This window comes from Oryzias melastigma, linkage group LG5, assembly GCF_002922805.2.
Source record: "Oryzias melastigma strain HK-1 linkage group LG5, ASM292280v2, whole genome shotgun sequence".
Taxonomy (NCBI): Eukaryota; Metazoa; Chordata; class Actinopteri; order Beloniformes; family Adrianichthyidae; genus Oryzias; species Oryzias melastigma.
Genome location: NC_050516.1, coordinates 350399 through 364242, shown reverse-complemented (window position 1 = coordinate 364242; position 13844 = coordinate 350399). Strand labels below are relative to the sequence as shown.

Here is a 13844-nt window from a genome sequence, read left to right as displayed (position 1 = left end):
TTTTGGTTTTAATCCTTTTCTGTTGAGACAAAACAGTAGAGGGCGCCATAGGACCACTTTGCTGACTGTAGTTTTCCTATTTTCAATTTTTTAAATTGACAAACATCCTTTTGGGCATTTATATTTGAAAATAATGCAGTTAATATCAGAGAAAGATGTCTGAGTTTGGTGGAGCATGAAGTTTCATATCCTTATGCTATGAAAATGATTTTCTAATCTCATCTGCAGGAGATCACAATGATTTTGTGATGCTTTTAAGCATAAAAAGTGCTTTGAATTAGTTTAGTAGTGTATGACAGAGGTGTAGTAATCTGTGTTGCCTCATAGCGCAATTGCTCTAGATTTGAATCGTGACCTGAGCTTTTCTTCGTGAAGTTGACATGTTCTCTGTGTGCTTTGCTCCTCTGGGTTTTGAGGTGTCTCTATTGTGGATGAATATAAGATAACAATGCAGATTTAGGTGATTTTCTACCGGCAGAATTGAGCGTGGTGCTTTGGGGCTTTGTCGGGGTGACTCTGGCCTCCGAAGCCCTCTGGCCTCAGCTATGACTGTGTATTTTATCTGCGTGTTCTCGCCAATACGTGTCACTGGCACCATCTGTAGGCAAGGACAGGAAAAATGTGGAAAAAACTGCAGTTTCCAACCAAACGTGCCCCCGCCCTGTTCTGATTCAACCAATCATGGACACAGAGCAGCCTTTTCAGGAATGACACCCCATTCTGCAAGCACCAAGGAGGAGACCGAAGAAGGAGAAATCAAGAAACGATGGAGGTTATGACTCAGCAGAAAACTATCCTGATTGATGAGGAGAACAAAAGCAGCTTTTGTCTATTTCTTAGGGTTTTTTAATCAGTTTTGAACTGAGCATTTGAGTCTGAGCTTTTCCTCCACTTCCTAAAGGCATGCACACATTCCTCCCCTTCAGAAAGGGAAATCTGCTTGTGCTACATCTTGACAGTGAGCAGCCATTTTGCTTTTTGCGGAAATCAGTCCAGGGCGAGCTGGAAAAGTCGTCTCCTCACCTCTCGTCCTCATCGAAAACAGAGCGTGACGTCAGCAAGCCCGTTTTCCTGGACTGCCTCTGCATCCATGCACCCCGTCACCCCTCTTCCATACATCCATCCCCCTCCCCCTTCCGATCCTCCTCAGAGCCCCACCCACTCCTTCCATCCACCTGACCCTCTGCAGTCCAATGAAATGCGCCAAAGGGTGGATGCACGAACGCGCTGTGACTACTAAGCACAAACTGCAGTCTCACTCTCCTCCTCCGTCGCTGCTCCGGTTCTCTCTCCCACCTCTTGTTTCTGTCTCTCTGTTGCTCCTTCTGCGTCTTATCCGCCCCTCCACCCACCTCCTGCTTCATTCAAGTTACTCCTCCTCGCTCCCTCTGCTCCTTTTCTCTCGCTCTGCTTGCTCTCCTCCTCTCTTGTGACCGCTGCTGTTCTCACTGCCTCACCCTGCATCCCTCTTTTCCATCTTCTCGCCCTCCTCCTCCTCTCTCCTCTTCCTCCACCTCTTTTTTGGAGGTCTTTAAAGCTGCCCGGCACACACTTAACATAACACCCTCCCGTGCTCTGTGTGGGTAAAACATGTCAACTGTTTTGGACCTGGACCAGATTGCATACGCTGGAAATGGAGTGGTGAGTGACAAATGTGTCAAACTGTCTTGACACACTTGGCTGGGTTCTTGCAGGGAAGAGGTTCTGCCTCACAACACAGTTGTTTTATGGTCGGGGTGGAAGCAGCTGGCTGTGGGACAGGAATGACTGATGGGATCTGGACTGTCTTCTGTGTTGGTCTGCCGGGATGGGGCGAACGTTTGTTTGGCGTGTCCGCGTTCACCTACAGGTCACAGAATGCCCGCCTGTTAAACTTGCCAAGGGTGTGGTGGTGAATTTGAACGTGATCAGGGTAGATGCATGTGTGATCCGCTCAGGTGACTCGGAAAATTCAGCGTTTGTGCAGCTGTGACATTTGTGGTCTTTCATTTTGTCACTAAAGAGAGGTGGATGCATGCTGTGGCAGCACAAAAGCAAAAAGCTTCTCTGCAGAAATCTTAAGTTTTGAACTCCCTTCTTTGGTCATGCATGCATGTGTGTTACAGGAGACTGTGCATGCGCGTGTCTGCATGCGTCTTTGTTTGGATGAACTCGTGAGTCATTAACTGCCCTGTGACTGATGCTGACACTGGAAAAAAAGAGGTGGTATTAAGACCATGCCAGTGCAGGAAAGAGATGGAGGTTGACATTGCTCTCTTTTTTTTCCCCACTCCCCTCCTTTTGTCACTCTCTCAATAGTTGTCACTAGTCCTGTTGCATCTGAAAGCACAGACGAAATATTCCCACAGTGCACCAACACCAACAAGCACTTGCCACTGTTAATGTGTTGGTGGAGAAGCGAGTGGATGCCAGTCGGCTACTCTCCTCCTCTCCTTCAAGCTGTCCAGTCCTGCTGCCCCACCCCATGTCTGTTTTCTGTGTACACACAAAGCACACAAACATGTGTACTCGCACACGCTTAGAGCCATGTAAAAGTGTCTTCTTCCTCACCCACACTTCTTCATCATAATCCGTCTTTATCTAGAAACGCCAGGACGCTCGCCGTCTGTTTTAAGGCGCTCTGTTCTGTTAGTCATAGGAGCCTCCTCCTGTTTGTGTCTGTCACTGCTTTCACGCTCCATTTCCTGCCCTGCAGCTCCACGCTTCCCCATCTTTATTCTGTGTCCCCACTTTGAACGTGCCTGTCTTTCCCTGTTTCCAGAATGAACACATGCAGCAGAACCACGCTAGAATGAAGTAAAAAAAAAAAGTCCCTAGTTTTCCTCTGGACTGCCCTTGACCCCTGTCCTCTCTTCAGCTGTAGAATGGTTTTTATCCCTGAAAAGGCCTCACATGAGCGCCAGGTTTACCCTCATTTTTTTTGTTTGTAGTTTTCTTGTGGCAGGCTAATCTATATCTAAAACTGCTGCTTCAGAATTAGCAGTTTTTCTTGGCTGCCTCTGCAAAGATGCAAATGACACATCTGTGGCCTTCCAGTGGGAAATGGAGGTTTACCGTCAGCTTCACTCCTCCTGTCAGCTTGATCACAGCTCCTCATCTACTATGGACTGCTCGCTATATTATTGATAACCAACGGGCCTTAAAACCAGGAGGCGCCACCCACAGCCCTGTGCTCGTACATGCATGTCTTTACATAATGCACGGCGCTGTTTGCAGCTCCACATCATTGTGGATCATTCATGTCTTGAAATGAGGATTCTTGTGGGTGGTGTGTAAATATTTCCTGATCCACTCCATCTTATTTATGGTGTTTTTTATATCCCAGACTTTCAGACATGATTGATATTTATCAATGAACTTCTTCAGGTTTTTTTTTACATTAAATTACATCCCAGACTCCAAAGAAAGTCTGAAGTTTTCACATTGGCGTTCCGGTGCATTACAAAATGATAACTGTAAAAGGATGAAGACTAGAGTGCTGCTGTAAGCTACTATCATTTCTTTTTTTTTTTTTTTTTGCGGGCCGTCAGCACAAAGGGCAAAAGTAAACGATGCTGCAGTTTCTGCAGACTCATGCCCGCTAATGCAGCATCAGAGCGCCGCCTCAAAGGCCTTTTTTGCAGCAGTCCGTCTCAGTTCTTCAACCACGTTACAGGATCCATTCGTTTCATACACCTAGGTTTTCTTTGCGGGCATTTCTGTGGTTTCTGTCAATCTAGATTTAGAGACATTTTCAGTTTACATTTCTTTTTTCCTAAAGCATATTTTGGAATTATTTCATCATAAATCAACAAATCCAGTTCATGTCATCGATATTTCTAAAAACATTCACTCAGCTTCTTAGGTTTCATTGTTTGCCCTGATTCATTGATGTCACTTGAAGTTGAATGAATTATTAATATTATTTACACAAAATGTTGGTCTGTCTCTCAAAAATGCATTCTGTGTTTCATTTCTAAGGATACACATTGACATTATTTTAATGGATTATTATAACTCTTGGGCTGCACGGTGGCGCAGTGGTTAGCGCTCTTGCCTCACAACGAGAAGGCCCCGGTTCGACTCCCGGCTGGGACCTTTCTGTGTGGAGTTTGCATGTTCTCCCCGTGCATGCGTGGGTTTTCACCGGGGACTCCGGCTACCTCCCACCGTCCAAAAACATGCTTCATAGGTTAATTGGTGACTCTAAATTGTCCCTAGGTATGAATGTGAGAGTGAATGTGTGTGTGATTGAGGCCCTGAGACAGACTGGCGACCTGTCCAGGGTGTACCCCGCCTTCGCCCATCAGTAGCCGGGATAGGCTCCGGCACCCCCGCGACCTCGAAAGGGAAGAAGCGGACAAGAAAATGGATGGATTATAACTCTTTTTTTTTGGGGGGGGGGTGAAAAATACTTTTTTTTTTATTTGTACAAGAATTTGGTCTGAATTAAAAAAAAAAAGTCGTACAGTGTGTTAGATTAATATTATTTTTGGACTAAAAGTTTATTTACAATTAAAGACATAGAATTGAATCATATTTATGTAAATTAGCTAGTGAATATTTCTCATAAACATAAATTAAATCCAAACCAGCCGGCTTAATAATGCATGAAATGAAATGTGTGACAACACTAAGAGAAAATCAAACCAGTTATAATGAATAATGAAAAAAACTTATTTAAATGCTTTAAACTAGGTTGTGCAGCTTTGCAGCTTTGACTCAATCAGTCACATTTTATAGTTTTCATGGACACATTTAAAGCTATTTGTATCACTTTTATTCCCTCAAAAGAATTGTAGAGCTGATTTCTGTGAGTTCCCCCAGAATAACCTCATACTAGTTGAGTTAGTGGTTTTTCTTTGAAACTGACATTTTTCTTTGATGAACGGCCGTTTGCCGCTGAATGTGGTTTCCTGTTTACACTTGTTTTTTGTTTTGTTTGGTGCAACGTGCAGAGACGATGTAATGATGTGACGTTAGGTGATTATGTAAAGCTATCTTATCCTGTAAATATTTTACTTCTGGCTCCGATCTGTAGCAGGTTGCTTAATGCAATCTTTCTTTAAAGGCAAAAAAGAAAGTCTCCACTCTCTAACCTGTTTGTTTTTGTTCTGCTTGGGTGCAGGAGCACGACATTGAGACGCCTCATGGTGTTCTCCATGTGACAATGAGAGGTGTTCCCAAAGGCAACAGACCCGTCATCCTAACCTATCACGACATTGGCCTCAATCGTGAGTTGGCTCAAAATACTCATCAGTTTGCCAAGTGCTCGGCATCAGACTCGCCTGCTTGGAGGTTGAACCTCCTCGGCCCTTCTCACTGTGTCCATCCTGGTTTCCTTCTTCAGATAAGTCCTGCTTCAACACCCTCTTCAACTATGAGGACATGCAGGAGATCACCCAGCACTTTGCTGTGGTCCACGTAGACGCGCCCGGCCAGCAGGAGGGTGCACCCCCCTTCCCCACCGGGTGGGTGTCTCAGTGTTTTTGCATAATGTAACTTGTGGTTGCCGATATGATTCGTAGTCAATATTATTTTTGAACGATCCGATTCATCAACCTAAAATCGATTGAATCGAATTCAACTAGTGTGACTCAGATAAATACCTGAGTACTAGAAGTGTAACGATTCATTTTAACGCTTCAATTCATATAATTGGTTGCTGCTGATACGATTCATTGATATTGATTCATTGTGATCAATCCAAAAAATTGATTGAAAAATTGCTAAAATTGATTTTTTTTTTTTTGCCAAAAATTCAACCAGTTTGACTCAGAGATCAATACCTGGTACTGAACAGTGCTGGTGAATTTTTTCAGATTCATTGTATTTCTTTCAAGATAATCAGTGTAAATTAAATATGTGTTCAAACAAACAAGTAAAAAGACCTAATGACTAATCCATTCCACTTTTAGTTTCATAAAGTTCAGCCCACTGTTGTTTTTCCACATCAAAATAATACAAAATTCTTAAACACGATACCACACTGTATGGTCACAAGTATCAATATAATCAATTATTAGTTTAGGTCAATGCATTTAACAAATTGCGGTTTATCGATTAATTGATACACCGCTACTCAACATTTTTTATTTATAATAAACTAGATATTTTTGTTTGGGATCTTTCTTTCCACTTTAAAGGACTCGTGTCTCCTTGTATCTGCAGGTATCGCTACCCAACCATGGACGAGCTCGCCGAAATGCTGCCCTCCGTGATGACTCGCCTGAAGTGAGACGAGTCCTCATGAAAATTGATAACCAATGTAAAGCCGTGTATCTCTTGTTCCGCACTAACCGCCGGTTCCTCCGTAGGATCAACAGCGTGATCGGCATTGGCGTGGGGGCGGGAGCATACATCCTCACCCGCTTTGCTGTGAGTCCTCCCTAGCACTGCAGAGACTGCTCTCTCATCGTATTATGTATTTGTTAGTTTTCACTGAAGCTGTTCTGTCTCCCCTACGATAACTGATGGCTTTTAGATCGTAATGCTTGTTACTCTAAACGCTGAACCCTTCCAAACAGCCTACTCAGGGCATCTGGTTCCTCTGCAGTCTGCTGCTATGCAGCCTGTTTACCTGATAATGAATCACCTCCGTAATGTCCCTCCTTTACACAAACCGTTGGTCTTTTTCTGTGTTCAGTTAAGCATAGCTGCAAAAATTACAATCTAGTAGAAAGACATACGTGTCAGGAGAGCAAGAAATCATTCAAGGATTTATAATAAAGTGGAGTTTAATAAAGGAAGGCCTAGAAATGAAAAACTGCATTAGTGAGCTCTTCTAGGACAGTGTACCGCAAGTGTATATGCTTCTGCACTGAAGCTGAAAGCGGCATCCACTGCATCCTCTCCACACTAATCTACATCTTATGGATGAATCATCTTTTTAGCTTCTGTAAATTCTAAAGTTCTTCACATAAAATGCTCGATATTAAGCATCCTACGTTTTTATTTGACAAACAGATATATTGGGCCTTCTGACATGTTTTCTGTTTGGTTTTGTCCTAAACTGCTCCATCAAATCAGCACAAAATTTTGAAGTCAGTCACTTTATAAATAAAAAATGAATCAATTAATAATCCTGATCAAACAACAAAATTGTTCTTACATGAGTGAAAACTTGTGTTGTATGACATGATTCACAATTCAGAAATTATAAGGGGGTTTAAAAAACTGTAACATGTGGAATGCGGAGTTCCCCAATACTCCAACACTTCCATTTACCATCTACGTGCTCCCTTGGCCCAGTTTAGAAAGAACAACATTAGTTACTATAGATGTGCTGATAAAACACTGATATATATTACATTGATGCCAGAACCCTGTACAGACTCCTGGTAAATGCAGAATACATTACTGAGTGGATATGCCACAGCTTACTTCAGTTAATAAAAAAATGAACTTATTACCTTTGGTGCTAAAGAGAAACGGTTGCCAGAGAGCTTCAATCTTTTCATCTAAAACCCCCCTGGCTGGCCAGAAACTTTGGTGTAGTGATTTGGCAACACATTCTCACTCCCAACTCATCACATATTGACGTTTGGTTAAGAACCCCTCTGCGTCACTTTTTGATGCTTTGGGTGTCCTCAAGTCATTATTAAAATCAAGGGTCCACAACCCTCGGTACGTACGCGGTGCCGACATGTACTTCTTTGTTTTTACTTGGGATGGGTACCAAACCAAAACTCCGTTATCAGTATCATATAAAAACGCAGAGTGCAGTGCTTCACAGTGGGCTCTGGTAAAAATGAGTGAAGCAATGTAGCTGTGCATTGGGTCATGCAAGAATCTTCAGCTTCATCCGGTCCCGGATGAAGCGGAGGAAGATGGATGGATGGATGGATGGATGAAAAATAGTTCCGGTATGGTCTAGGGATGTGTTGTGATATGTATCATATCGTGAGATGTGCTTGGTGATATGTATTATATCACCGGACTCTTGCCAATACACACCCCTGGTAGTGATAGATACAGGCCTGAATTTTGATCAACACATTAAGGCAGTCACAAAATCAGCCCACTATTATCTTAAACATATTTCAAAGATTAAAGATGTGATGTCTAATCAGGACCTGGAGAAACCAGTTCATGCTTTCATCTTTAGTCAACTTGACTACTACTAGACTACCAAAGGAATCAGCTGAAACACTCCGTTTATTTAAATCCAGGTTAAAGTCCCACCTGTTCTCAGATGCACTTGTTTAGTTTTATTCAAAAGTTTATACCTGCACTGTTACTTTAAGCTTACTTCAAGTAAAGTCGCACTTTGAATTCTCTTTGTCCATGAAATATGCTGCACACCTTATGATCCTTGCAGAAGATGATATAGACTTTTCCGTTGGTATCCTTTAACTTGTTATCGTTCACAGTTGAACAACCCCACCCTGGTGGAAGGACTGGTTCTGATCGACGTTGACCCATGTGCTGAAGGCTGGATTGACTGGGCTGCTTCAAAGGTCAGAATACTCTCTTACCAGTGCAATATGTTCAATCATTCAGGGTATTGTGCAATGTTGATTATTTTGTATTACTTATTCTTTTCTATTTTCCATATTTAACTATATTCAGTCTATTTTACTTTATTTATTTATTTTACTCCATTTGTGGTGCTGTACGGACGCCGGTACCTGAATTTCCCTGAGGATTTACATAAGGATTAATAAAGTATTTTCTATTCTATTCTGTTTTATTCTATTCTATTCTATTCTATTCTATTCTATTCTATTCTATTCTATTCTATTCTATTCTATTCTATTCTATTCTGTTCTATTCTGGTATGTTCTAATTCAAGCTTTGGCATAGATCTGTCTTTTCTGCTCTAGCAGAGGGTGACTCTTTGCTGCATGTATAGGAAAATACCCATCTAAACAAAATATAATATCTAACTTAAAAATGCACAACATTTTAAAATGTAATTATTCTCATTTCACTGATTTTAGTTTGTGTTATACACCAAGTTTTTCTCCCCAAACTAAATCATTGTTGTTCTTCATAAATATGGTTTATGAAATACAGAAATTATACTTTTTCTGTGTCCATTTATGACAAGTATCTTTCTGTGCACGAAACAAACTATCTTCAAAAAGAATATGTAGCAGCAGTTCGTGTAGAAACGTTGTTGATGAATAAGCTCGAACAGCCGGCCTCGTTGTACTCTCCTCAAGGCCACTAAAGTGAAAGATAGCTGTAGCAATGGTGTTCAACTGTCGGGTCGGAACCTTCAAGGACATCTGAGAGACGAGCTGTTCTCACCCCAGAATCTCCGAAAAAAATGTAACAACTCGTTGTTTCACAGCAGCTACATTTGAAAACAAAATGTGTAAAAACAAGGTTTTGAAACCAAAGTTTACTAAGTTTACCAAGAAAAAAGTAGGTAGAAGTTACAGATTTGTACAGATCAGTTTAAATTAAAATTAAAATAATGCAAATATTTATGGAAATGCAGTTTCTTTTTGTAATATTATACAAAAAAATTACTGGGTAATTAAAAAATTTGTTTTTTTATGTTGGTTCAGCTCAGTGGTAGGTCTGCTAATCTTATCTGTCAGATAATTACATTTTCCATGCTTGTTCCACTGTGAGTTAGTCAGACAGAGCTGCCCCACCTCATCCGGTTTTGTTAAGGTTGATTTAAACGGGTGTTGAAGGGTTCCTTACTGTTGTTGTCTTTTTAGTAAATGACTGTCCATTGAGTGGACAACCCACTAAGCATAACCATAACTCCTCCTCCTCCTGCAGTTGTCTGGATGGACCAGTAACCTGGTGGATATCGTCATGGCTCACCACTTCAGCACTGTGAGTCCTCATCCTGCAGGTTTCCTGAGAGTAGACTGTGATGAGACAGAAACTGAAGCTCTTTTTTAATTTCCCTTGACACTTGGTCCTCATTTCTATTTCATTACAGACATTTTCTAATTATTTCTCCGCGTATTTTTAAGACAGACTTGTGGTCTTATAATGTTTTGACACAGATTTTGTCGATTGGACTAGAACCAAACAAGCTTTAAAGATCTATTCCAATGAAGGATTTGGTGTTCTTGTTGCATTTTTCTCATGATGGAGGAAAATTATTAAGAAAAATGAGCTTAACATTACATTTCTGAGTAGGGCTGGGTATCGCCAGTAATTTCCAGAATTAATTTGATTTGATTGGTTTGAATTTATGCCTGGATTGATTCAATTCTGATTTTTTTAGATTCTTCCAAACCCCTTAATTCATTTCGATTCAATTACATTTTCAATTTTCACGGTTTACACATTTAAACACATTTGTTTAGAAACAGATTCATATATGTTTTAAAGATATTCATAATAATCTGATACACTTCACACACTTACTTTAATAGTCTATTAAAACATTAGATTAAAATTCCAAAAGTAGCTTCACTTCCATATTTCAGAAGAACTACCATCTAGGCATTCTTATTTGTTAAACATGCAATTAGAAAGTTAATTTTTGGATCAGCTGAAGTCGTCTGTGTTCTTCAGGATGAGCTGACTGATAACCAGGAGCTGATTCAGACCTATCGCCTTCACATCGCCCAAGACATCAACCAAGACAACCTGGCTCTCTTCTGTGGCTCCTACCAATAGTAAGACACATGTTTTTGTTTTTTTATTGACACCACCCAAACATTTTAGGGAATAGTAAACAAAACCCATAGTTCACACTCTTTTAATTTTAAAGATACTTTAGTCCTTCTGTCACTAACATTGTAATCTCTTACCAGCCGCCAAGACCTGGGCATTGAGAGACCCATCGTAGGTTTGAATGAGGACACAGTCAACACACTAACGTAGGTGTTACAGGTAAACCTCCTCCTGCATGCGGGTTCTGCGTGTGAATTCAAATGTCCTCCTCATCTGCTCCAGGTGCCCTGCTCTGCTGGTAGTAGGTGACACATCACCTGCAGTGGAGGCTGTGGTGAGCTAACTGTAACTGTATATATATATATATATATATTTTTACCTTCAAGCTTTATATTTTAGTTTCATTCCTTGTTTAATTTCTTTTAGGTGGAGTGCAATTCCAGGTTGAATCCCACCAAGACTACACTGCTAAAGGTGGGGCTTCTTTTCTGTGTAAAACAATAAAAGAAATTGTGTTTTTCCAATGAAAATCTTGTTTTTAATTTATTCTTACAATATTCCCTCAGATGGCTGACTGTGGAGGCTTGCCTCAAGTTGTGCAGGTTTGTATTTAAGTTTTAAAAACATTTTTTTTTGGCATCCAAACTTTCTCTTAACATTAATGTTCCATCTGTTTTCAGCCCGGGAAGCTTGCTGAAGCATTCAAATACTTTGTTCAGGGCATGGGCTACAGTAAGTAAACAAGTCTTCCTTTTGGCCTTTGAGGCTAAACCTGAAACTGGTTTATACTAGTAACCTGCAGCCAGCCTCAGTGAGTTTTTCTCTTGGAGGTGACGTTTTTGTGGTCCAGGGCTGAATTTCCTGTTGACGTGAGCGCAATGAGAAAGGGCTCTCGAACGAGGACGGCTTTGGCTGTCGGACACCTCTTTGCGGGGGGTCTGGCCCGTGGCCAGCGAAGTGTGAAAGCAGGCGTTTTCTGTTTTTGTCAGCCTGTTGGGAGAGAGGCAGTCTGCGAGATGGAAACAACGCTAACACCATTCCTCTCTTTGCAGTGTGCAGTACGCGCAACCCTCAGTAGGTGAGGTGTAAGTGCTTGTAGCATGAGAGAAAAATGGATTTGATGTGCTGAACAGCATTCTGCTTCCTGTTCAGTTTAGAGTGGGCGTCAAAAATTACCCTCTTTTGTGTCCCTGGTGTGCTTTCCTTTTTCTGCACAGAACTGTTTAATGACGCACCGTCGTTCTGCAAAGATCCTAAGGTGCTCAGTTAAACAGGCCTCCAGGTTTTACAGTCAGTTTGAGAAAAAACAAGCACATCACAGCATCCCTGACTGTGATCCATGGAAGGGTGACATGATGCTTGCCTGAGTCACACAGATGACATCTGCTGTTGTTGGATTTCATTTCTTTTTTCTTCTTTGTTGTTCCCAAACCCCCTCACTGAGGGATGCACCCTCAGGTGGAGCAAAGTGTTGCTTTAAAGGCCAGTCAGGCCCCTGTCGAGCAAATGCCACTGCAGGATTAGAGCAGATTAAAGGGAGTGCTTTCATGCAGAGGAAGTGTGGAAATAAAAACTTAACACCTCAGCATGTTCCTTAAAGCTGATTTCCATTAGCACCTTATTGCAGGGTGAAATTCACTGGCTAATCACCAAAGAAAACATGATAGTTTACACATATGCTGTGATATTTTAGTTCTTTTTTGTTGGCAAGGAGCGTATTTGTCCTCAGCTTCTCTTGGCAAAAGCCTCCCTTCTATGTGGGATAAAGCAACTTTTTCAACCTATCTGCCTTTCTCCTGTCTTTCCATCTTGAATCAATGCCTGCAGTCCCGTACGTTCATCTCAGTCACCTGAGCAACGAATCAGGTACCAGATTCTGGAGCGGCCGCCAAACCAGGAGGCTTTGAGCTAAAAAGAAAAAAAAAAACCTTGTGATACTCCGCAGTGGATGAATGTGAGTGCATGCGGGAGGCTCTCTAGAGAGCGCTGTTCCCTACAGCAGCTGGTGGTGGAGGGTGCAGTAAGTGTGAAGCACACTGAGAGCCCTTTTGCATACATTCATCTCCCTGTAGGAGGTTAGTCTCCCTTTTAGCATGCTGCTTATGTCAGTGTCCTATTTTGCTGCATGACCTGCTGCTGTTGCACATGCCGTGTTCCTCAGTTGTATTTATTATTATTTCTGGAAGAGGCACACATTTCTCAAACAGTATTTGAGGAGTGTTTGCATGGTATTCACTTGGTTATTTTGTTTGTGCGTTTAGTTTTTGTGTGTTTTTCCAACGCTGACACTCAGCAGCATGTGAGTGGAATAGTAATGCTTGTTTTCGTTGTTTTCCTCAGTGCCGTCAGCTGGAATGACTCGCCTGGCTCGCTCTCGCACAACCTCCTCCTCCAGCATCACCTCCATGGACACTAGCCGCAGTCGCAACAACCTCAACAGCTTGCTGGAGAGCAACTCCGCTGGGGCTCTGGACCGCCAGTCTGGAACTCAGACCATGGAAGTCTCATGTTAAACCCCCCCACCTCGCCCCCGCACTCCCTCATAGTAACATACATGCCCTCTCTTCTCTCTAATCTTTCTCTGATGCAACTTAACGCCAGGGCATCTATGTGACAGAAGGATCTAATATATTAACAGATGCATATAATATTAAATGTACTGTCAGACATAACTATATTCAAATGCGTTGTATATTCAAATGGTGAACACCATTTGACTGAGATGTCTAACCTCGTATTTATTTTTTTTCCACTTTTGTCTTTGTCGTAACCCTCCTCACACCGTAGAAATGATGTGTTTTAAGACCTTTTTTTACTCTTGACATGTGTGTTTCACTGATCGCCATCGTTTTATTTTATAACTTGAGTCATTTTCTGGTACTACTGGAGATCCAAAAGGATCTTTGAATCTACGGTGGCTTCAGGAGTGGGCCTGCAGCACCTCTGCACCGCCTTGCTTCTAACAAATCATTTCACAAAGTAGCACTGCAAACTGTAGCACTGATCCTGTGAGAAAACTTCTGGAGAGCTACTTTTAAACATTCTTTTTTTTTTTGTCTTTTGAATTCTTTCCTGTTGTCCTTCTACACGTGCTGATGTTTGTGTTTGGCTGAAACTGTACGTGAGAAGTACAAACGCCCCCTTCACGTTGGAGCTTCTCACCGTGCTGATTCTGCTCATTTATATTCTGAATAAAGCTGCAAATAAAGTACACGCTTGCTTCATGTGTCAGTGCTTTTTCTAGAGGTTTCCAGAGCTGAGTGCGTGTAAAC

At 41.7% G+C, this 13844-nt stretch overlaps 1 protein-coding gene across 6 annotated transcripts in view; it reads left to right on the top strand.

Annotated features, from left to right (window-relative positions):
* The window catches only part of ndrg3a (ndrg family member 3a), a 35962-nt gene extending 22177 nt beyond the window's left edge, over nt 1-13785 (top strand). For 4 of the 6 annotated variants that reach the window (XM_024269682.2, XM_024269681.2, XM_036211774.1 and 1 more), the window contains exons 4-17: nt 5108-5213; nt 5330-5450; nt 6151-6213; nt 6297-6357; nt 8352-8438; nt 9721-9777; nt 10471-10574; nt 10713-10778; nt 10855-10906; nt 10999-11046; nt 11139-11174; nt 11253-11304; nt 12400-12438; nt 12913-13785. In XM_024269682.2, coding sequence (XP_024125450.1) covers nt 5108-5213; nt 5330-5450; nt 6151-6213; nt 6297-6357; nt 8352-8438; nt 9721-9777; nt 10471-10574; nt 10713-10778; nt 10855-10906; nt 10999-11046; nt 11139-11174; nt 11253-11304; nt 12400-12438; nt 12913-13085 — 1065 coding nt within the window. In that variant the 3' untranslated portion in view covers nt 13086-13785. Of the gene's footprint in view, nt 1-1244; nt 1642-5107; nt 5214-5329; nt 5451-6150; nt 6214-6296; nt 6358-8351; nt 8439-9720; nt 9778-10470; nt 10575-10712; nt 10779-10854; nt 10907-10998; nt 11047-11138; nt 11175-11252; nt 11305-12399; nt 12439-12912 lie in introns of those variants that run through there. The other 2 variants (XM_024269684.1, XM_036211775.1) reach the window with 2 other exon arrangements.
* The last annotated feature ends 59 nt before the right edge of the window (nt 13786-13844 follow it).